At 59.0% G+C, this 22695-nt stretch overlaps 3 protein-coding genes across 4 annotated transcripts; 1 reads left to right on the top strand and 2 right to left on the bottom strand.

The window, feature by feature from the left end:
• Window positions 1-252: 252 nt before the first annotated feature.
• Window positions 253-6099, bottom strand: MMP15 (matrix metallopeptidase 15). The gene is made up of 10 exons (XM_068693742.1): window positions 5667-6099; window positions 4590-4738; window positions 4088-4210; window positions 3667-3974; window positions 3300-3461; window positions 2905-3128; window positions 2624-2762; window positions 2320-2470; window positions 1979-2094; window positions 253-1621 (listed from the first exon to the last, which is right to left on the bottom strand). The coding sequence occupies exons 1-10, from the start codon at window positions 5784-5786 to the stop codon at window positions 1158-1160; spliced, it is 1956 nt and encodes a 651-aa protein (XP_068549843.1). The 5' UTR covers window positions 5787-6099; the 3' UTR covers window positions 253-1157.
• Window positions 6100-6378: 279 nt separating this feature from the next.
• Window positions 6379-13117, bottom strand: USB1 (U6 snRNA biogenesis phosphodiesterase 1). The gene is made up of 7 exons (XM_068693748.1): window positions 12953-13117; window positions 12666-12826; window positions 11780-11963; window positions 11154-11207; window positions 9320-9425; window positions 8583-8666; window positions 6379-8322 (listed from the first exon to the last, which is right to left on the bottom strand). Exons 1-7 carry the CDS (start codon window positions 13069-13071, stop codon window positions 8218-8220), a joined length of 813 nt encoding a protein of 270 aa, XP_068549849.1. The 5' UTR covers window positions 13072-13117; the 3' UTR covers window positions 6379-8217.
• Window positions 13118-13538: 421 nt separating this feature from the next.
• ZNF319 (zinc finger protein 319) lies at window positions 13539-19723 on the top strand. Of its 2 annotated transcripts, none has more exons than XM_068693743.1 (2): window positions 13539-13878; window positions 15542-19723. In XM_068693743.1, exon 2 carries the CDS (start codon window positions 15927-15929, stop codon window positions 17589-17591), a length of 1665 nt encoding a protein of 554 aa, XP_068549844.1. In that variant the 5' UTR covers window positions 13539-13878; window positions 15542-15926; the 3' UTR covers window positions 17592-19723. The 2 variants fall into 2 exon arrangements, with proteins under 2 accessions (XP_068549844.1, XP_068549845.1); XM_068693744.1 differs by lacking the exon at window positions 13539-13878 and adding an exon at window positions 13895-14110.
• The last annotated feature ends 2972 nt before the right edge of the window (window positions 19724-22695 follow it).

Below are 22695 nucleotides of genomic sequence, written 5' to 3'. Positions count from 1 at the left end.
CCCCCCTTTTGGTGCAGGCTGGGGGGCCCAGCCTGCTGCTCCCCTCTCCTCCCCCTGCCCTGACACTGCCCCACAGCCCCCAGCCCAGCCCCACAGATGCCTAGGAAGGTGGCACCCTTGGGTGAGCATCTTATGGCCCCACACCTGCTGAACACCTCATAGGGAAAGCCGCTTTGACTCCTGCCCCCCCCGTCCCTCCCCTCTGTCCCCATCCCCATCCCCAAGCCCCCCCAGGAAGGACAGCACCACGGCTCTCCTTGCACCCAACCCATTTAATACAAGTACAAGGCACCCCTGCCCGCGGGGCCAGGGGAGGCTGGCACCCCAGGACAGGGAGCGCACGCCCCGAGGGCTTCGTCCTGCAGCAGCAGGGACCTGGGCTGACAGCCGAAGCGGGAGGAAGGGACCGAGCTGAGCCAAGGGGGTTGCGGAGGCAGCACCCCGCTCCTCACGCCAGCCAAAGACCCTACGGGAAGGGAGCCTGGCCTGGCACCTGCCTTCCGTGTTGGGTTTCCCGAGCTCCGTGCTATCTTTAGGCACTGCGTTCCCCCCCCCCAGGCTGTGGAAGGGAGCGTGGCCGTGCTCAGCCCTCCCTTCCCCTCACTGCCAGGCCACAGGTCCCAGCAGCTCCACGGCCACGTGCTGCCGAGAGCTGCCCGCTGGGGGACTGGGCATGCAGTGCCGGCCACATTCCCACCTCTCCTATCACTCCCACAGGCACTGTCCACAACTCAGCAGCTGGATGCACGCTGGGGAACGCAGACCTGCCAGGGCAGAGGCACAGGGCGATGGGGGACACCCTCCTCTGGAGCAGCCTGAGCTGCTGGCAAGGGTGTCGTGAGGGAGGGGGGCACCCCACCAGCCTGCGGGACATGGGGTCCGTCCAGCCCTGCTGCCCCCAGCTCCTCAGACATCCTCCAGCCCCAGACCAGGTGTGGAACCGGGTTGCGCAGACAACGGGGGGCTCAGGGACACCCCTCACCCTAGGCTGGGGCAGGTGGGGATCCCCCTGCTGGGGCTGGGGACACCAAGCAGCGGCAGTGCACGGGGGCGAGGGGGGAGTGGGACGAACCTCTGGGTATAAATAGGCTGCTGGGGAGGGGCAGGGCAGGCTCGTCGTTAGCACCATGGTGGCAGAGGGTGGGGGAAGATGGGGGTCAGACCCACTCCTGCAAGGAGCGCTTGCAGTACAAGAGCATTCGGGGCGTGCCCTTCCTCTGCATCTGCACGATGACGTAGATGAGGCCGAGGATGCAGAGCAGCAGCACCAGCAGCACCAGCACCATCACGACGCTCATGGTGCGTGTGTACTCGTCAATCTGCACCACCACGTCCACGTCCCCGCCCTGCTTGCGGCCGCCCTCGCTGTAATCCTCCTCGTCCTCCTCTTCCTCCTCCTCATCCTCCTCCTCGCCTTCGGACCGCCCTCCAGGGTTCTCATCCCCATCGGGGTTGAAGGGAGGCTGGTCGACGTCAGGCCACCGGGGGTTGGGGTCTGGGACCAGCTCCACCTGGCAGCCCATGAAGTCCCGCAGGATGGATTTGGGATAGCCCGGCTCCGTTTTGAGCCGCTCGTTGTCGAACTTCCAGTACTTTGTGCCTCTGTAGAAGTACGTTGAAGCTGGGGGAGGAGAAAGAGACGGAGGTGAGGGGTGACAGGCTGGAGTCCCCTGCCAGGCACAGCACACAGCCAGCCTGCAGGTTGCAGTGTTTGCTTCAGGATCTGCAAAACAGGGGAAACAGGGCTCCCTGCCCCTTGGAAGGGCTAGCGGGGCAGCTCCTGGGCTCCCTCCCAGCTCCCCCATGATGGAGAAGAGCAAAAAGAGCAGAGAAAGGTGGTGTCTGTTCCCATCCAACCTCTGCAGCACCCCGCTGTGCCCACACAGCCATGCTCTCTGGCCCCCTGCTGCTGGAGGGGCCGGTAGCTGCTGACAGAGGAGCCCGCATCCCCCCTCACCCCCTCTTCTCCTCTACTTACAGGCATCTGAGCTGAGGAAGGCACCCTTGGGCGAGGGAGGGATGCCCACCCAGACCGAGATGGGCTTGGGGTACCCGGGGTCCACCGAGCGCGTGTCCTCGTTGAAGCGCCAGTATCTGCGGGAGGCAGAGGGACCTGGTGAGCTGGCAGCGGGCACGGACACTGCCCCCATCCCACAGCTGCGGACAGCACAGGGGGCTCTGGCCCCACTTTTTCCCCCATCAGCTCAACAGACCCCCTGTAGGAAGCCATTTCCCAACAGCTCAGCCTCCCACCTCCACCCAGCCCACACCATCCCCACGGGGGGATGACCCCAGAGCCCCGGCGAGGGCAGCACGTACCTGTCCCCACGGAAGAAGAAGGTGTGCCCCGTGGGCTCCCACCAGACTGCTGTGTCGATGCTGTCGTAGGGGATGCCCTGCCCATAGGTGGCCAGCGGCTGCGGGTACCCAGCCTCCAGGTTGGCTTCTCGGAAGAGCCAGTACCGGTCCCCTGGGTGGGAAGGAAAGGGAGAAGGGAAATGAGGCTGCAAAACAGCTGGTGCAGCGTGCATGAGTCCGGACAGGGAGGGGGTGTGATGCCTGTGGCCACCCCAGCCCTTGGTCACGGTGTGGCAGCACACTCCACCCCAGCCATGCCGCTCACCTTTAAAGAAGACAAATCTGCCGTCGTGCCTCTCGTAGGCAGCGTCGATGTCCCCGGGCAGGCCCCGCCAGAAGTGCCCGATGGGCATGGGGTAGTTGTCCAGCACCCGGTTGTGCCGCACCCTCCAGAACCACCGGCCCTGTTGGGAAGCAGGGTGTCAGCGGGGCACACGGGGACAGAGCTCTGTGCTCAGGAGGCCAGGGCACCATCGTCTGTCTCATTAGGGCCCTCCAGAGACCTCCAGAGCAGATATAGGGCAGGAAGGGGGTCCTGGCAGGTACCTTAAACACAAACATCTCCCCCCGCAGCACCGCCACCGTGTCGAAGTTCCCATCGCAGATGTCGGGGCCGTACTGGTCAGGTCGCTCTGGGCTGCCAGGTTTGGGGGGCCGCTCCGGTTTCCCTGGTGGACGTGGCCTGGGGGGTCTCTGGTCCGGCCTGCCAGGTCTTCGGGGCGTCACGGTGGGCAAGGGCTTGGTGGGCTGAGGGAGCCTATCTGCGGTACCTGGGCAGGGGAGGGGAGAGAACGGATGGAGAGCTTGCAAACCAACACTGTCAGCGCCTCCTTCCCCCCGCTCCCAGGCCAGGCACAGGTCCAAAACCACGCACCCAGCTTCCAGCTGGTGAAACACCCCTGTCCCTCTGCCCAGCCCTCGTCCCAGCTGTATGTCCTCACCGTACAGCTGTTGGATGCCCTTGAGGTCATCCTCAGGCAGCTGGAAGTTCTCCGTGTCCATCCACTGGTAGAAGGGGGCCATGATAGCACTGGGGTTGCTGGAATGTTCCAGGCCCAGCGAGTGCCCCAGCTCGTGCACGGCCACCAGGAAAAGGTTGTTCCCTGCAGGGAAAGGCACTGTCAGCAAGGTGGCAGGGCACCCGGCATGGGGCATCCCTGTGCCAGGGATGCTCTGCCATGGGACCAGAGCAATCTGCGTCACCCCGAGGAAATGCTCCATCTGCCCTGCAGGCACACATCACCCAGGCACAACCAAACCCTGCCTTCTCCAACCACCTTGCCACCCCAGCCCCCTGCATCGGCTCACCAGACACATCCGTGTTCTCCAGCGTCCAGGGCTCATCCGAGTCGAAGTGCGTGTCCCCACCCATCCCCGGGCCGGGGAAATAGGCATGAGCCAAAAATCCCCCGACGCCATCGAAAGGGGAACTGTCCCCGTGGAAGCCGGAGGCAAAAAGCACCATGATGTCAGCCTCCTTCTTGCGCTTCTGACGGATGTCCTCGTACGGCACCTCCTGGAAGACGAGCGGCGTGGCCTGCTCCCACACGCGGAAGGCTTGGCGGATGGCCTCGTACGAGTGGTACCGGCCCAGCTTCTCCGTGTAGTTCTGGATGCTGGGGGCACAGAGCAGGGCCTCAGTCAGGCTCAACCCACTGCAACCCTGGCCCAAAGGGTCTGCAGCAAACCCTCAGCCCGAAAAAGCAGCCGCGTGCTGATCGCCGGGTACCTGAAGGTGAGATGGCTCTGGCTCCAGCGCCGCCCCGTGAGCGCGTACCTCTTCCGCCGCATGTTGGACTTCATCTGGACCCCAAACTGGTCTGGGACTCCGCAGCGGGGACGCTTCATCCACCTGCCAGGAGGGCATCAAGTGAGGGCTCAGCGCACCACCCGGAGAAATTACGGCCACCGCAGCCAGCGAGGGGAGCCGCAGGCGTGGCAGGGAGACGTGGGTCCCATGGGTGGCAGCACCCACACACCCACACCGCTGGGTGCGTACGCAGGCAGGGCGCAGGCAAGCTGAGCTTTCCATAGCCTGCAGGGGCTCACTGCCAGCAGGAGATGACAGCAGTGGCGTGAGCACAACAAGATCAGACATCTCCATCGCTCTGGGAAAGGGAACTTGTGGTCAGCCAGAGGCTGATCCCCGCTAAAGGCGCTCGGGAAGAGGTGGGCCAGAAAGCCAAGCTCCCTTCTGCAAGAGCAAGAGAGCAGCTTGTGGAGGAACTCACATTTTGGTCTCCTCATCCAGGACACCAGTGACGGGGATCCCGTAGAACTTCTGCATCTCCGAGAGGGCTGCGGAGAAGATCTGAGCAGAGCGCATGGTGGACATCTGCCTGCTGGACTGGGGCAGGTAGCCATACAGCCGCAGCCACGCCTGTGAGAGGAAAACAAGCATCAGGCTGGCAGGCGGGGATGAGGAAGCCTTCCCTGAGCTGCTGTCAGCCCCAACGGGAGCTGCCCCAGAACAAAAAGCTCCTCGAGATGCCAGCCACGTGCACACCCCATGGGCCTGGACCGCCGGTCCCAGGAGCACTGCTCCTGGGGATGCTCTGTGGGGAGCACTGCACCTGGGAAGGGTGTGAGGCTGGCACAGAGCACGGGGCAGGGTGCTAAGGGACAGATCTGAGGCGCTGCTGGCCCTACCTGCTGCAGCACAAGGGCCACGGCACTCTCCATATAGCTCCCTGAGGCCAGAAGGGGCCAAATCACCGCAGCGGGCGCGCTCCCGACGTGGGGCCCTGACCCCAAGCCCCGCACCATCGCTGCTGGGCCACAGCCCAGGTGCCGCAGGGACGAGCGGCGAGCGAGCCAGGAGCGAGCAGCGGGGAAATGGAAATGGTGCAGCTGGGCCCAGCCCTCGCCCGGGGCTGGGCAGGCGCGGGCAGGATCCCTGCTCTGCTCCTACCTCCCTGGGAGCAGCCAGCGCTTTTGTCCCCGCGCTCCGCTTGCGGGGAGAGGCGAGGCCGCTGGCAGGACCTGCCGGGAGCCGGGGGGAGCCTCACGGGGGGCTCAGCACCCCCAGGAGCTGCAGGCAGGGGGGTGAAGGCGAGGATGGGGGCAGTGCCCTGTGCTTGGGGCCGTTCCCGTGCCCCCCAGCACCGCTCACCCCCGGCACAGCAGCGGGGACAGCGAGGCGCTGGGCTCAGCGGCTGCAGGGAGCATCTCCGGGTCCCCGAGCTGCCCCCGCCGCCCTTTGGGGTCACAGCGGCGCCACCCGGGACTGAACCAACCCCAAAAGCCCAAATCCCCGCGCCGCAGCGCCCCCTCCCCGACCCCCCTTCACCCCCTTTTTCCCCGCTCACCTCGGCGTTGACCTCTCCGCCCGTGGCCGCCCCCAGCAGCACCAGCACCACCAGCACCACCAGCAGCAGGGCCGGGAGGCTCCCGCCCGCCCCGCGGGGGGCACCACCGCCGGCCGCCATCCCGGGCCGAGCCGAGCCGAGCCGTGCTGAGCCGGGCCGGGCCGGGCCGGGCCGAGCTGCCCGAGCTACGCCGCCCTCATGGGCCGTGCCCGGGTCGCCGCGGGGGCTGCGCGGAGCCGCATGGGCGGCGCTGCCGGGGCCGTGCGGGGCCGTGCGGGGGGCTCAGGCCGGCGGAGCGCAGCCCATGTGCCTCGGCTCGGCTCGGCTTGGCTCGGCCAGGCGCGGGGCGGTGCTGAACGGAGCGAGGCGGAGCCGGGCCGAGCCCCCCCCCCCCCCCGACTCCCGGCCCCCGGGCGCCCCCCGCTGCTCCTCGCCCGCGGCCCCGGACTTTGGCCCCGCGGTGGTTTCGGTGCCGGCGTTTGCCCGAGCAGGTTTCGGGCAGCCCGGCTCCGTGGGCGCACCGGGAGCCACCCTTGGGTGCTGCCCGAGGGTGGGAGGGGAGGGTGACCCCAGCCAGCACCCCCGGGGGGGGGGCAGCAGGGCCGGGTGCTGCAGCTGCTCGCTGGGCACTGACCTCTCCCCGCTGAGCTCAAACCACACAGAGAGCAGGAGGGGGGGTGGCGGGAGCCAAGTTTCGGTGGAAGGCTCCAAGTCTTTTTATTTATTTATTTATTTATGTTTTAAAGGGGAAAAGCAAAACAAACGGGCAAAAAACAACTTGGGGCATAATCACTTAAAGTCCGTGCGTATCCCTATCCCAGAAGCTGACTAACTAAAGATGGGGTCTGGATAAAAAAGGGGCAAGGGGTATGCTGGAAGCAGCAGTGAGTGGCACAGCAGTCTGCGAAATACCCAGGCCAGCCGCACATCCCGAGGGGACCACTGGTGTGCTGTGCCCCCCTGGAGCGAGGTCCTGACTGCCTCAAATTCAGCTCCCCCAGGCATCTTCACAGGCTGCACGGCCGATGTGCTGAGCCACCCAGAGCAGAGACTTGGGCAAACGAGTGCTGGGACCCTCAGCTGGCAGTGCCAAAAACAAACAAAACCCAAAACCAACATGCAGCTGAGGGAGAAGAACGAAGGGGGGAGGGTTGTTCCATTTTATCTGAACAATGCATTGAATTTGCTGCTTCTCCCTCGCTGTCCCCCCAGGAATTCCATTAATTTGAAAACCAGATATTGCAGGGGAGTTGGCAGACAAAGACCTGCACTGAGACAGAAGCTCCAATGGCTGTGAGGGCCCCGAGCTTCCTTGTGTACAAGTGGAAGGAGAGTGCTACACCCAGCTCACGGCAGGCCTTGCAGACACGGCCTCATTTGAAGTCTGCAGGAGCCGCTGGAGCTGGGCACTCCTGAAATTGAACAGCTCAAATACACCACAGAAGCAGTTTTACGACACGAGGAGACAGATTTTACCGTCAGAAGCAGCCTCGCAGTTTTTCATCAGACAAATGTGAAATGAAAGATTGAGGGCAGCACACCAGCATCTCGCTCTGAATACCTAAGAGGCTGCAGCAGACCTTCCCGCAGGACAAAGGACAGAAAGGAGCTTCTCTCAAGGGACAAAGTCCAGCCCACAGTCAACAGGATCATCGCTGCTCCGACGGTGTTGTTTTCACGGGAAAGTCCGTGTGTGTGCCACTCCTTGTCTTGCTCACCAGCAGGCACCGCCTTTCCAGCTCAGTCACGATATGAGCCGACACTGCCCTCTCTTGGGCTCGCCCTAGGATGACAGCCAGCTCCTGACGGGCAGCTGCCCTCCAGAATGGTCCTTTTGACACACACGAGCTTAAAACAAAGTCGTTTTAAAACCAGCCCGACGCCACGCTGGGTTAGCGCTGAAACACGAGGGGTTTCCAACCTCTCTGCCGAGATTTAACCTTTTTGCTATTTGGTGTAAGAACCTGGTACTGTAATTTTTCTGTAGAGGCAGCAACAGCATGAGATGGACACAGAACACGACCCGTGAACTCCTCCGGGCTGGGTTATGGTGGGGAGATGCTCTGGTGCAAGAGCCTAGCTCTGCATCCTTGTCTCTTGCTTTTCAGAACGAGGGACTCTGAGCTCAGCAGTCAGCATGCTCCAAGCCTCCTGACAAGAAGTTGGTGCTATTTCCAACTGTGTGAGACATGCTTCCTTTAGCAAGAGCTTCCCACGCTACCTTCTTTCTCTTTAACATAAGGCATCCATGGCTTTGATATACATACATATATATATTAAAAATCAGCCACCGTGGGATGGTTGGAACCACCAGTGCTGACTGAAGCACATCCTGGCTGCTGACAGCACGCTGCTGTAGGAAATCTGCTACACACACACATTTCTTCAGCCAGAAACTCAAACCTGGAAGTTTGATACCACAAACTCCCCAGAGCTGCTGAGCAGACAAGAACGTGGGAGGTGTGTGACAGCTTCCACCGCTTAGAGCTGTGCTGGAGAACAGTTCTTTGTTGAAATGCAGGGTCTTCAGGGCTCTCAAACCTACCAGGCCCTACCTCAAGGGGAAGGAGAAGAATTTGTTCCCTGACTTGCAGCGAATTTGCTCCCATTGGACACGCAGAACGAGCGCCGAGTCCTCAAACCTGTCCACAATGTCCTGGAAAACACAGGCAGAAGGCAGGAGTCAGTACAGGGAGGGTGGACAGGGCAGTTCCCAGAAGATGGAGTCAGCAGCTGCTTCTCTGAACCAAGTCAGAGATGAGTTTGTGGCTGGCAGCTTCTGACTTCCTTCAAGAAGATGGTTTAGCTCATTGTCCCCACAAAAAGTTTATCTTCTTCTAATCCAGCGGGGTTTGCCTCAGAAAAACAACTCCCCCTCTGCTCTTCCCCTCCTCTCTGCCTGGTGTGGGGACGTACCTGGAGCTCCTGCAGACACTGCCCCTCCAGGCTGCCAGTCAGGTCCCCAACACACCAGGCCAAGCTGATATGGAACGATGGGTCCTGAAGATAAAACACGGATCAGATTGCAAGAACAGAAGGTGGCTTTGCTCAGTGCAGGGAGCCACAGGGGGGTTATTTGCTACGGTGCTGCCCTGCCTGCGATCTCTGAGCACTTCTAGAGACAGAGAAATCAGGGTTTGGTCCTTCAAAATCCAATCCTGTCCCCAAAGTTAGTGCCAAGCAAACAGGTGGACCTGATGCCCCAGGAAACTGCCTGAGGAGAAGGCACAAGCATCTCCTCAGTCCCACAGTACTCCATGCCCCACTCAATCCACTAGGACAATCAGGAATTGTCCTACAGTCCTACACAGTGGGATTGTCCCTGTTGTGTCTGTGATGTGCTCTCTCAACTGCAGGCACCTGACTCAGCCCCCCCCAGAAGCCCAATTCCCAGAAGCTACTCAGCAGTTAACATCTTTACTCTCCTGGACAGGACACAAAACAAAACTTACGCTAAGCCCATTCTCAGCAAGATCCTGTTCAGGGTGTTAACAGTGAATGTCACTGACTAGCCCATGGGAGACCACTTCAGAGTCTAACCTCACCATTCCCAAATATTTGGGGTTGAACATTTCATGGACTAGCGGCCCCCCAACCCTCACAGGGAACCAGCCAGCATCTCCAGACCAGCAGGGAAATGCAATACACCTCACCTTGTAGAATGTGGGGAGGTCAAATTCCTCCATAACTTTGTCCACCTCTGAGACCAGTTCCAGCAGCTGGAAATGCCCAGCGGAGACCTCCAATCCAATGAAGGTCCTGAGCAAAGACAAGGAGAGAGCGCACACACCCTGTCATGCTGCAGAAAGCACAGCCAGAAGCATGCTAACCATGTATTCCTACCAGGCAAAGTTCCTAGCCCTTTTTCAAAGCAGATAAAAAAAAGATACTCTGAGAAATGCTAGGCTTTAGCATTCAAGCACACTGACTATTCTGAAAAAAAAAAGCCATAAAGACGTGGCAACAGGGAGAAAACTGGAGAAGCAGGACTGGATCACTGAATCATAGAATGGCTGAGGTTGGAAGGGACCTCTGGAGATCATCTGGTCCTATCCCCCTGCCAAGCAGGATCACCTAGAGCACGTTGCACAGGGTCACATCCAGGCAGGTTTTGAGTATCTCCAGAGAAGGAGACTCCACAATGTCTCTTGGCAGTCTGTACCAGTGAGTAAAGAAATGCCTCCTCATATTCAGCCATAACTTCCTGTGCTTCAGTTTGTGCCCATTGCCTCTTATCTTGTCACTGGGCACAACTGAAATGAGTCTGGTTCCATCTTGATGGCACCTTCCCTTCAGATATTTATATGCATTGATGACATCTCCCCTCAGTCTTCTCTTCTCCAAGCTAAAGAGGCCCAGCTCTCAGCCGATGATACATAATGCAGGCTTACTAGATTAACTCAGCACCTTTTGAGACATGAAAATTCGTTTTCCAGGCAAAGGACACACTTGATGGGGTATTTCAGCAGAGCACTGAACACTACGCCCTGTTCAGTAGTTACATTAAAGAAAATGTAAGTTGCTACAGTTGTACAGTGGGATAGGAAGTGGCTAGGAGGTATCAGCTGAGAACAGCACAAATGGGGAAGTATGAAGCTGGAGAGACGTGACAAGAGGTTCCTCCTCAAGGACCGTCTTGGTGATACTTTCTGTATGCCTGTGCCTGATGGCACGGGAGGCCTGGAGGACAAATATCACTCAGGAGCTGCTTCCATCCGCCCATGACTAACGTGCTTTGCCATTCCCATTAGATTTAGCAACTTTTCATAATTGTAATCACCTTTCTTTTAATGTGCTTTGACATTTAAACTACTTAATTGTGTTAAACTGGAATTGGCACTATCAGGGTTCTGAGCTGACACGCAGGTGAATTAGCACGCTCAGAGCTATTTGTCTCCAGCCCTTTGAAGGCTTGCACTGCAATTTCGAGATCAGCATAAGCTGGCACTGCTGCCAAAAGAGGTGGCCCCCACTCTGCCTGCCCCAGGCTGCTCATTCCCCCTCACCCACTCCCTGAGCTGGCATGAAGATCTGTGAAACCACAGAGCAAACCAGATCGGAGATGGCAATGCACTGGGCTGCCTCCGCTGGCAGCACTGTCTGCTCCAGCTGATGTGAAGCTGCAGCATTAGTCTAACCCCAGCAAAAAGGCCTGCCTCGGGTCATGTTGTGAACACATCTCTTCTCCTCTCGTAAGAAGACTGAAATTCTGCAGCCTGAGGTTCAGTCACCACAGAGAATAATCGCTCCCAGAGAATCAATATTGAAGCTGAAAAATTATGCACCCCGGAGCGCTCCTAGAAGTGGCTGGGCAAAGATATGAAACCTCAGTCAAAGAGGTGGTAAGATGGGGAGATTGCATTCTGGTCCTCCACACGACTGCCTGCAGCAACTGCCACAGCACAGGACAGGCAGCGCCACGCTTCCCATCCACAAACCACCTCACCCAGCCTTCTCCCCAGGCAGGCTGCTCCAGTGCTCGCTCACCTGGTTTTGTTCTGGTTGGTATACACTTTCATTTGGTTAGCTACACAGAAGAACCTGAAATAAGAAAGATGCTTTTTCAGATAGGAAAGAAAACAAACAAACAAACACAAAAAACAGTTACAGAATTACAGATACAAAATTTCTACCAAGCTGTGGAAAGACAAAGGCAAACACTTGATCCAGTCAGACTGAGCTGGTGCAACTGGAACCTTTCTGGGCTTAAAATAATCCATTTCCCACTAGTGTTTTCAGCCTTCTGAAGCTCAGGCAGCAAAAAGAAAAAAGGCACTAAAACATCTGATCCTTGGTGGGTATCTCAGCCAAATGTAAGCAATGAAGCCAGCAGTGAATATCCACTGTTTATAGGACAGCACAGCTCTGGCCTTGTCCTTGAAAGCGGAGTCCTTGCAGGCCCCAGCAATATCGCCAACACAAATGTGGCTGGCCTGCTGATTTGTGTGGTGCTGGATCCCAGGGCAGACAGCAAACTCCCCAGGCTTTACTCGTGCAGCGCCAGCTCCCAGAGAGAAGCCTTACTGTGCAGATGCTGCTGAAGCAGAGACCAGACCAAGTGCAAGGAAAGGAACGGATGCACAGGAGCTCCTGTGAGGCTCAGCTGCTCCTACCTGTCATAGGAGGCCAGGCGCTCCTTGAGGGACTGGACAAAGGGGTTTATCCAGTGGTAGCGCAGCACCACGCTCTGCGAGAGACTGATGTGGAACTCTTCCATGGCAGTGAGTGAGGAGACATAGGTTCGAGCATGGGACACTAGGAGGTCCAGCAACTCCAGGAATTCCTCCTGGACTTTGTCTGCAAAGCAAATGGCAGCACAGTCAGCGCCAGCTCCCTCCCCACAGCATCAGCCACAGATCTGGGGGACAGGGAGGAACTAGCACTGGCACTGCTATTCCTTACTCCAGAAAGGGGCCAGTGCGGTGACCACTGCTCCTACCAGACCACGGACAGACCAGGAAGAGGCTAGGTAAAAACCCATCTACCCGTCCATGCTCTGTATCTCTTTTTTTAACAGGCTGCTCTTCTCCTGCCCTTCCATTAGAGGCCTTGGCACTGCGAGCAAAGATGACTGGACTTACTAACCCAGCAGTCACTCCAGCTCATGGCAAGAGCCATGGGTCTCTCGATCCCCCTCCTGATCCCTACAGACCTTGTGTGCATTTGTGGAAAAGGCTGCTGTGCTCAGTGCAATGGGCGAGCACATTTAATGACAGGCACCTTGTGCTGGGCAGGGATGCCTGCTCATTACAAGGCTGCTGCTCACCGACAGCTTGCAGAGGGAGGCACAATTGCATGGTTCTGTGATGTTTCGGGGATGACACGTGTTTCACAGCCCAGTCTTACCTGCACCCCAGCTCCTAAACCAGACACACGCAGACTCTCAGGGCCCTTCGTGCCTTACCTGACGGGCTGGAACCCGTGCCCAGCACTGACAGCCCCTCTCCCCAGGGCTCCCTGCCCTCCCCGTGCCCACCCCCGCTCAGGCAGTTTACCTACAGGGCAAGTAGACGTGGGTGGCCCAATTGCCCCGCTCGTGGGGGAAGCAGCGCACACGCCCGCCGTGCTTGGCTCTGTCCTCCGCACCCCTCTCCTCCTCCTCCTGCTCCCTGAACATGGCCAGCACGCTCTCGGGGACGGGCAGGCGGGCTCGGGCCGTGCTGCGGGGAGGGCAGAAGCGGCGCTCAGCACCCGCACCCTCCGCCTGGCCCCGGCCAAGGCTCGGCAGGGACCGGCTGCGGGGCGAGGGCCTCACCAGGGACCTGCCAAAGGGCTGCGGCACCCACCTGGCCCGGGGGGAGCCCCGCGGGGAGCCCCGGGGGGAGGCTGGGTCCCCGCCGCCCTTCCTCCCCCCTTCCTCCTCCTCCTCCTCGGAGCTGCTGTACCCCACCAGCGCAGCCCTCATGGCGCTGGGGGGCGGCGCTGCGAGGCTCCCTCCCTCCTCCCCTTCCCTCCCCTTCCTCTCTCCGAGCCCCAGCAGCGGCCCCGACCCCCCCGCCGCGGCCGGGAGGCGCTGTTGGCGGCGCGGCCCGGCAGGGGGCAGCCGCCCGGCCCGGCCCGCTCCTCCTCCTCCTCCTCCTCCTCCTCCTCCTCCTCCTCCTCCTCCTCCTCCTCCTCCTCCGCGGCCGGCCCGCTCCTCAGCCCGGCCGCCCGCCGCCCAGCCCGGCCCGGCTCGGCCCGGCCCGCGGTACCGGCGGCAGCGGTGGAGGCAGCAGCGGGCGGCCCCCCCCCCCCCCAACCTCTCTACCCGGGCTCCCCCCCACCCCCGGCGGCCGCCGCGGCTACGCCAGCCCGGGGATCGGGCGGAGCGCGCAGGCCGCGGCCCCGCCCGCAGCGAGCGGGGCTGACAGGGGCCTCCCGCCGCAGGTGAGGGGCCCGGCGGCCGCCACCACCGCCTCCTCCTCCTCCCTTTGTGTGGGTCTCGGAGGGCTCCGGGCGGCGCCGGGGCCGCCTCGGGCCGGGCTCGGGAGCCGCGGCCCCATGGGGAGAGGCGAGGGGCGGCGGGGGCCCGGCCGCGGGCTGAGGCTGAGGTTGAGGCTGGGGCTGGGAGCGGACCATGCCGGAGGGGGCCGAGCCACTGCTGCAGTTTGAAAGTACCTCTCCTGCTCGCCTCGGATGGTTGCCGCTTCGTACCTCCCCCGGAGGGATGAGTTAGGCGCCGAGCGGGCGCTGCTGGCGAGGTTGTCGGTGTAGAGCGCTTGGCTTGGAACAGGTTGGTGCTGCTGCTGCTCTGCCGGGGGTGTCTGAGCGTCTCCTGGCCATCAGGCTGGCAGCACGGAGGCTCTGGGGTGCTGGCCCCGCTCCTGTGGTGGTGCCGGTGTTGGGGTCAGCGTGGTCCAGCGGGGGAGGTTGGTGGCTGCTGTGTGTGGTGGGGTGCGGGGCTTTTTGTCTCCTCTTCTAGGTGCTGCCGCTGCCAAAGCGCTCCCATCGCGTCAGACGGCAAGGTGAGCCTCGGAGGACCGAGACGGGAGATCCTGGTGGGAAACCGTGCCCTGGCAGGTGGAGCATTGGGGTGTTTTACTGCCTGGGTCTGTGCTGGAGGACACAGTAATTCAGTGTCCCTGCAGGCAGAAGCGTGCACCGCTGCTGCCCGAACCTTGAGGCGCAGTGGCCTGCTGCCTGACCCTTGAAGCCTCAGCTGAGTACAGGGGCAGATGGAGATCATTAGAAGCTATTTTCTCAGGCACCCACTGAGCTTAAAATAAAACAACCCCCTTCCCAGAAGACCAAGGTTTCTACTTGTGCTGGCTGGAGGCAGGTTGTTGTACACAGAAGTGGGTATGTTCCTGAGGGAGTAGGGGACTGTGGCCCAGCGTGCCAGCTACAGCTTCTTACCAAGGCCTGGATGCATCTTGAGGTGTTCTGGCATGGTTCATACCTGCTGCTCACTTGCAGATTGAACTCTTCTTAAGTTGACATCATGTTTTATTGGACATCTCCAGAAAGACCAAAACTTTCCCTGTGATGCCTTAGAGCCAGGGAGTGTGGCTGGCACAAGTTCTTGTGCTCTGGTGTAGTTAGTCCACACTTCAGTAGCAGGTTCACCCAAGCAATTGCTTTAATGCTTCTTTTATCTTTGTGGGAAGCGCTGTGCATGAGACCTGTGGGTTCTGTGTTTTGTCTGCAGGTAGGATAATGCTGAGGGCAGACCTTTCCCTGAGCTCTCTGGTTCTTCCTAGCCTACACTTGCCACAGGTAGAGAGGGGAGCCTCCTCTGATGCTATCAATGGTTCATGTGCCTGATGGTGGAGCTTCATGAGGAGTTTGGGAACTGGAAGAGCTGAGCAGTGAATGTGTTCATCCCGTTAGAGCTGCCCCAGCAGATGTTTGGGAGCCTCCTGTCAAGCATTTTGGTCACACTGTACCTTGAATGTTTCTCAGAAAGAAAATATTTTTATGCAAAAAAAAATATCTAAAAACACAAGTAGAAATTGTAACTAGCAAACTCCCGCTGCTGTCCCTAGCCAAGGTGGCTGCCACAGAAGAGCTGCTCGGTCAGGGAGGCTCAGACAGGAACTGGTGATGTGTCACCAGATGCTCTCAGCCAGTGCCCCAAGCGGGCTGGGAAGGTGGGTGACCATGGAGCATGGAGTACTGCGCTGCCAGCACTGACAGAGGCTGCTTCTTCGCTGCTTCACCACTCAAACACATGTTTGGGTTGGCCAGACGAGCCCATCCCTTTCCATGTGGAGCAGGCCTGGCTTTTCTGCCAGCAGCCTGCAGTGCTCCGGCTCTGGTTAGCTCCCCTGTGCTGTTCCCCAGGTCGCCTTGCAGGGCTGCAGGAGAGTTTGCAAAGTGAGCCGGGAGTGGGCGTTGAGTAGAGAGCTGTCTGTCTGTCCTCCGAGACCTGATGTGAATTATCTTCTTCCTTGCAGAGAGAGCTGGTCCCTGGGCTGCACCTCTCGGCCTTCCCAAATGTGACATATCACAACCAGCACAGAAAAGGACCTCCTCTTGTCTTCAAGGCACTTCCTTCTACCTTCCTTTCTTTTGTCCAAAAAAAAAATAAATAAAGTGAAACGGAAAAACAGAACATGTAGTTCACAAAGAACTTTGGCTGGTCTAAAGAGGAGCCTGTGGCATCTCAGCCTCTCTGCCTCCTAAGGTCCTGGCTGTGTGCTGGATTTCCTATCCTCGACTTCAGGATCAGCGACGGGGAATCAGGATCGTGGATCATTTCAATTTTTATTTTGTACTTGAACCCTTTCAACCGAGAAGCTGAAGCTGTCACTGCTAAAACCCTGTTTCTTTTTCCCAAGCATGTCAGAAAGCTGGCAGCAGCAACAGCAGCAACCACAGCAGCCGCCGCCGCCGCCGCAGCAGCACCACGCTGGGGCAGCCACCCTCCCGGAGCATTCCATCCCACCCAGCACTGCGGACAACCCTCTGGGCTGTGCCGTCTACGGCATCCTGCTCCAGCCCGACCCGAGCCTGCAGCACCACCAGCACGCCCCGCTCCAGGCCGGAGAGCCGTCCCACAAGTGCGGGGTGTGTGGCCATGACCTCACGCACCTCTCCAACCCCCACGAGCATCAGTGTCTGCCGGGCCATGACCGCTCTTTCCAGTGTACGCAGTGTCTGAAGATCTTCCACCAGGCCACCGACCTGCTGGAACACCAGTGCATCCAGGTGGAGCAGAAGCCCTTTGTGTGCGGGGTGTGCAAGATGGGCTTCTCTCTGCTCACTTCGCTGGCGCAGCACCACAATGTCCACAACGGCAACGCCATGAAGTGCTCTATCTGTGAGAAGACTTACAAGCCTCCCGAGGCGGAGCATTCCCAGCCTCTGGATCCCTCGGAGAAGCCCTACAGCTGCTCCATCTGCCAGAAAACCTTCAAGCACCTCTCGGAGCTGTCCCGGCACGAGCGCATCCACACGGGTGAGAAGCCCTACAAGTGCACCCTGTGCGACAAGAGCTTCAGCCAGTCGTCCCACCTGGTGCACCACAAACGGACGCACAGCTCGGAGCGGCCCTACAAGTGCACGGTGTGCGAGAAGACCTTCAAGCACCGCTCCCACTTGGTGCGCCACATGTACGCACACTCGGGGGAGCACCTCTTCAAGTGCAACGTCTGCGAGCTGCACTTCAAGGAGTCGTCGGAGCTGCTGCAGCACCCCTGCACGCCCAGCGGGGAGCGGCCCTTCCGCTGCGGCGAGTGCCAGAAGGCCTTCAAGCGCCCCTCGGACCTGCGGCAGCACGAGCGCACGCACAGCGAGGAGCGGCCCTTCAAGTGCGACCTCTGCCAGATGAGCTTCAAGCAGCAGTACGCGCTCATGCGCCATCGCCGCACGCACAAGGCGGAGGAGCCCTTCAAGTGCAACCTGTGCGAGAAGGGCTTCGTGCAGCCCTCGCACTTGGTGTACCACCAGCACGTGCACGGCATAGAGAACCTCTTCAAGTGCAACGTGTGCCAGAAGGGCTTTAACCAGTCCTCGGAGCTGCTGCGGCACAAGTGCGTGCAGAACGCCGAGCGGCCCTTCAAGTGCGCGGTGTGCAACAAGTCCTACAAGCGGGCCTCGGCTCTGCAGAAGCACCAGCTGGCCCACTGCACGGAGAAGCCGCTCAAGTGCACGCTCTGCGAGAGACGTTTCTTCTCCTCCTCCGAGTTCGTGCAGCACCGCTGCGACCCGGCCCGTGAGAAGCCCCTCAAGTGCCCCGACTGTGAAAAGCGGTTCAAGTATGCCTCGGACCTGCAGCGCCACCGGCGCGTGCACACGGGTGAGAAGCCCTACAAGTGCCCCTCCTGCGAGAAGGCCTTCAAGCAGCGTGAGCACCTCAACAAGCACCACAGCGTGCACGCCCGGGAGCAGCAGTACAAGTGCATGTGGTGCGGGGAGCGGTTCCTGGACCTGGGCCTGCTCCAGGAGCACAGTGTCCAGCACACGGCTGAGGGCGCCTACCAGGTGGCTGCCTGCTTGCCGTGAGCCTTCTGCCCTTCGATGGCTTTCAGCTTGCATGTGATGCTCCCAAGCCTCGGCCTCCCCTTCCCTCTCCTCAGTTGTAGGTGGCCTCCAGGGAGCCGCGGGAGAAGGGGGAGGAACAGTGGGCAGCCAGGTAAATTTTCCTCTGGCCTCTGTGGTCGAGAAACCCCCGTGCTACAGGTGGGTGGTGGCTGACGTGAAAAGCTCAGAGGGTGGAGAGGAAAGGAGGGAGGTGGGGAGAGGAAACAACGCCTGCAGTTGCCTGGTGCCCCCCGGACTGTAGTTCACGCCGTACCTGGAGTTCCAGTGCTGGGAGCTGGCGGGTGTGAGCTGGGCTGCCCCCCGCGCATAGTAGTCCTTCACACGCGGCCTCTTTCCCCTGTCCTGCCTGGTCAGGCCAGCGGAGAGGGCTGGGTGACTCCTTCTGGAGAGTGCTTGGGAACAAGGCAGAGGCAGCCCTCCCTCCTCCCCGCGTGCGCTGCTTGCTGAGGAAATAGCAGGTGTCCACCGCTGGGATCTCCCAGCTCCATTAGTCCAAGCTCAGCTGAGTGACTCGAGAGGACCCTTTCAGATCATTGGCATTTACTGACTGCCTCGATCTCCCCTGCTCTCCCTCTTTCTAGACTGTAGAAAGGGAAAAGCCATGGGGCCGCGCAGCTCCAAAATGCACTTTGGCATTGCTGCTTCTGCAGTTGCTGGCTGGCACGCTCGGGAAGTGTTTGGAGCAAGCCTGCCTGCGCCCCATCCCCGCAGCAGCAAGGGGAGGGTACCAAGTGCCACGTGCTGCTGGGGAGCGTGGCGAGGAGAGTCCCATGCTGGTGCTCCTGGCCAGGAGCCCGGCATTGACGTGTCTATTTGTGAGGGACTTCACTCTGCTGGGAAGAAATACCTCCAGCCTCCAGGCCCCTTCCCTCCTTGTGCTGCTTGGGCCACGAGCACGCCTCCAGGGGGTCAGGCAAAGGGATGTCCCAGCAACCCAAACACTAAGGGGCCAGGTGAACACTACCAATAACCTACAGCGTTAGAAATGGTCTCAGCCATCCCTGAGGGTAGCCTGTGTGGTGTGCTGGGGTGCCTGATTTGCTAAGGGGAGCCAGTTCTGTCCAGAGCAAGTTGGGAGGATCCTTCCCGGCCCATGGGGTCAGCTCCGTGGGAAGGGGAAGGCTAGCAGTGGGTGAAGGAGGAGTGTATTTCTACCCTCTTGCGGAAGTCCTGTTTTACCCCTTCACTCTTTCTTTACCTCTTCTGTATTTTTCAGATTTTGCACAGTTCTTGTAAACATCACTTAAAAATAAATTTCCCCTAGCAAGGTTGATGCAGCCTCAGGTGTTTTCCTCTGCAGGATTTTTTGGCTTCCCGCAACCAAGAGGCCCATTACATGCCCGTTAGATGCCCTCAAGGTTGAGGCATGCTTAGTAGTTGCTCACCAGCCTTCCCCTCTGCATCTCTGGAGGTGCTAGGGTATTAAATCCCCGTTTACTCTAACCCCAACTGGACGTGGTTCTGGACAGCCTGCTGCAGCTGACCCAGCTTGAGCGGGAGGTTGGGGTAGATGATCTCCAGAGGTCCCCACCAACCACAGCCTCTCCGTGATCTTGGCTGGCCGTCGTGCGAGGAGGAGTGTTTTGGCTAGCTGTGGTAAGTGAACAGCAGCCAACAAATTGCCCTTGTGCTATGCCACTGATTAGAGTAAGTTTTAAAAACATACCCACAGCAGGTCCAAACACGTTCGCCTCGCGCAGCTGGGCTGTGCCCGCTTTGCTGATAGAGGACACTAAGCTAAAAGGTGGAGACAGGCTTTCTGTTCCACTTCCAGCACTGAGCAGGAACGGAGCAGGAACGTGCGTTTCCATGGGGGCCGGGACAGTTCAGTGACAGGTCTGACCCTGGGGCTGTCTTCTTCGTGTGCTTTAAGGAGTTTAAAACAAACCTTGCTCTCTGCTGCCCAAGGAAGAGGGACCGATGTTCATCTTACTTCGTGCTGCCTCAAAGATGTAGAACTTCCTACCGAGTTTTCTGTCTGCATTTTTTTTGTTTTTCTTTTTGCCTTTTTTTTTAAAAGCAGTTTGTTAATGTTCATTAAAGAAATACCGTATAGTTTAACTTGATGTCATACTGGATTTTTTTATTTTTTTTTAACAAAAAGACGTAGTAACTTGGATTTTTAAAGAACTCTTTGGTTCTAGGTAGCTTTTTTTTTTTTTCTTTTGCTATTTAACATATTGGAAGTTCAGTGTATGCTTAAGTGTAGGAGTAAAAATCAGAGGCAGGCTCAGCCTGTCTTTAGAGAAGGGCTTGGTGGTGATGGAGGCCTCCCTGGCTGAGGCTCAGGTCCTGGGCCAGGAAACCGAAGCCTGAGTTTCTGAAATGTGGTCACTGCTGACAGCTCCAAAACCCAAACCAGAAGTGTGCTCATTCCTTGGGGACCCAGAAGGAGCAGCTAGCCCCCCTGACCCAGCTCATGAGTTAATGAGTGAAAATCTACAGCTAAAGGTAGTCGAGGGTCTGTCTCTGGACTTGCTCCGGTGGTGGGAGCGGTGCCCCTGTGCTCTGTTTTCTTACCCCCCCGCCCCGAGGCCTGAGTGCCCCTGCAGCAGCTGCAGGATCCCATCCCCTTGGTCCCAGTGCTCCCAGGGACCACTGCCCTGTGACTGCTCAAACCCAGTGGGAGGCTGTGGCAGCACCGGCAATGGCTTCATCTGCAAGCTCTGGTGCAGGTGGGCAGGGGGATGGATGGATGGATGGATATTCTTACCCCTTCACTGGCTGGCAGGCAGCTGAACGGCTGCTGGTAGCCTCGAGTATATTTTTCTAAGGAGATTGTTTAGTTGGAAGCTGTAATTTCGTACTGTCGGGCTGGGGGAGCAGGTTAATCTCCATTGCTGTGCCTTGAGGTCATGGTTTTTGTTTGTTGTTTTTTTTGGGGTGAGAAGTGATGAGACCGGACGAGCAGCCGGGAGGAGGCAAGGCAGGTGCCCCCAGGACATCGCTCTGGAAAGGATTTCTGTTAACTGCTGGGGTCTCCTTTTCAAACCAAAGAGCAGTCATGTCCAAAGCCTCTTTGGAGTAAAACAGGCTTCTACTTTGTGTCCGTGTTGTGCTTCAGTCCTGATGTTTATTTCCAGAGACTTTCGGGCTGCTTTGCACCGCCCGAGGCACCGCTCCAGAGCTGGCACTGTCAGCCCAGGGCTCTGCGCTCCTGTGTCTGCAGGACCTGGCTGCCAGCCTCCAAGGATGCCGTAGGGCAACCTTCAGGTTGCTCCTGAACGGCATCTTCGAGTGGATGTTCGCCAACTTCTGGCCTCCCCAGGGGGAAGGCAGGCGGCTTGAGCGTAGGGCACCTTTGGGGAGGTGGCAGGGGGCTGAGTTAGGTTGGCTAAAGGCTGCAGGGATGTGTCCCAGAGATAAATCCCCTCTATGGCTGCTGTTCCCGTGGCTTCACACTCCCCAGGAAGAATGCAGTCTGGTACCTGTGTTTTTTTTCCAATCTTCACTTCCCCTTCTGCTGCCTACAGGATGTCTTTGTGTCTCAGCATCTTCCCCTCTGCAGCTATTCTGATTATACTTTTGCAAGACCTTCTAGGCTTCCTTGCCCTTTGTCCGGTTCTTTATTTGTAAGCAGTGGTTTTTCATCCGTTTCCCATTCCAATTGCTTGTTTCTGTAAGGTCTCTTCCCACTCCCCTTCCCCCCAGATTCCTCCAGCCCAGCCCGAGGCTGTTCCAGGTGACAACCAGACCTTTGATGATGGAATCGGGTGTTCGGCACCCAAATCCGACTGGAACCCAGTGGGTGCCTCTGGTCCTGCCCCCCAGTGAGGCCAAGCAGGGCACGGCAGCAATGCCCCCAGCCAGCAGCCTGGGCTCTGCCGGGCTGGATCTGTGGTTCAGCATCCTCTGCAGAGCTGCTCTGAGCCGCAGGAAAGCAGCAGCAGGGAGGGAGTGCTGTGGCCACAGCGGGTCCCTCTGCCCCGTCCCTGAGCCCAGGGGTGGAGGCAGCACAGTCTGCAGGGTGTTCCTGGGAAGAAATCGTGGCATTGCTGGCATGGCCATGGCTGATGCTTCTCCAGAGCTGCTGCACTGGCTGAAGAAGCCCCCGGGCTGCAGGTAATGCCCAGCTGACCCTGCGGGCACTGCGGAGACCAGACGTGGTCCCTGCAATCCGGGCGGAAAGATGTGAGCTCTGCTCTCGGGGCCTGTGTGCTGCAGTGGGGCCGAGGGGGACAGCATCCTCCTGCAGTGATCCGGGGCCTCTCCAGGAGCTCAGGCCTGGCCTCGCACCGCCTGGAGGGAAGGAGAGCACTTTCCATGCTTCTCCTGGGTTTTTACAGCCTGAAGCCAGAGCCTGGGGACTAAACAGCAACGCAAGGAACCTGCTGGTGGTCGTTCTTCAGAGCCCAGCTCGCCCTGCGCTGGGTTCCCCTGCGTGGTCCCTGCAGACGCGTGCAGGTGTCGAGGCACAGCAAGTCCCTGAGCGCCTCCAGCCACGACAAAACCACGGCATGCAGCATGCAGCAGGGAGCTGGCCCCTCGCCTCCCATTGCTCTGAGCTGTGGAGCCGAGGGATTTTCGGGGCTCCTCATAACCCGGGGCTCCTCCTAACCCACGGCTGTGCCTCCGGCTGCGTCCCCAGGGCCGTGGGAGGTTGTGACCGAGGATGCTGAGGTTTGTGTGGCTTGCAGTGCCTTTAACACTGCTCCCCGTGTGTATCTAGAACGATACTTCGTGTGTGTGTGTATATATATTGTATTAACACCTCCTGCTCTTCTGTGTGAGTGTCAAATGGTTTTGCTTTACTAATAAATTTATAGTTATTTATACTTCCCTGTGGGTGTGTAAGATTTCTGGAGAGGAGGCGCTGTGCGAGGCACTGCCTACCGTGGCTTTGTGCTCTGTCTGGCTCTGCTTGATTTTTTATTCTTTTTTTTTTTTTTCTGGAGAAAACGGGAAACCGAGGGAAGAGAGGAGCGCGTCCTGCCCATCTGGCTGCTTTTGGGGTAGCAAACGCTGTGCCCCCGGCCGTGACAGCCCCTGTATTTGGGAGGCTTTGCACAGGAACCCGGCACTGTACTGAGAGGTGTCTTAAGGTCTGGCTCCTTTTTCAAAGACT

The sequence above is a fragment of the Anas acuta genome, chromosome 10, assembly GCF_963932015.1.
Source record: "Anas acuta chromosome 10, bAnaAcu1.1, whole genome shotgun sequence".
Taxonomy (NCBI): Eukaryota; Metazoa; Chordata; class Aves; order Anseriformes; family Anatidae; genus Anas; species Anas acuta.
The sequence above is the reverse complement of the archived record's forward strand: the minus strand, read 5'-3'. Positions and strand labels throughout refer to the sequence as shown.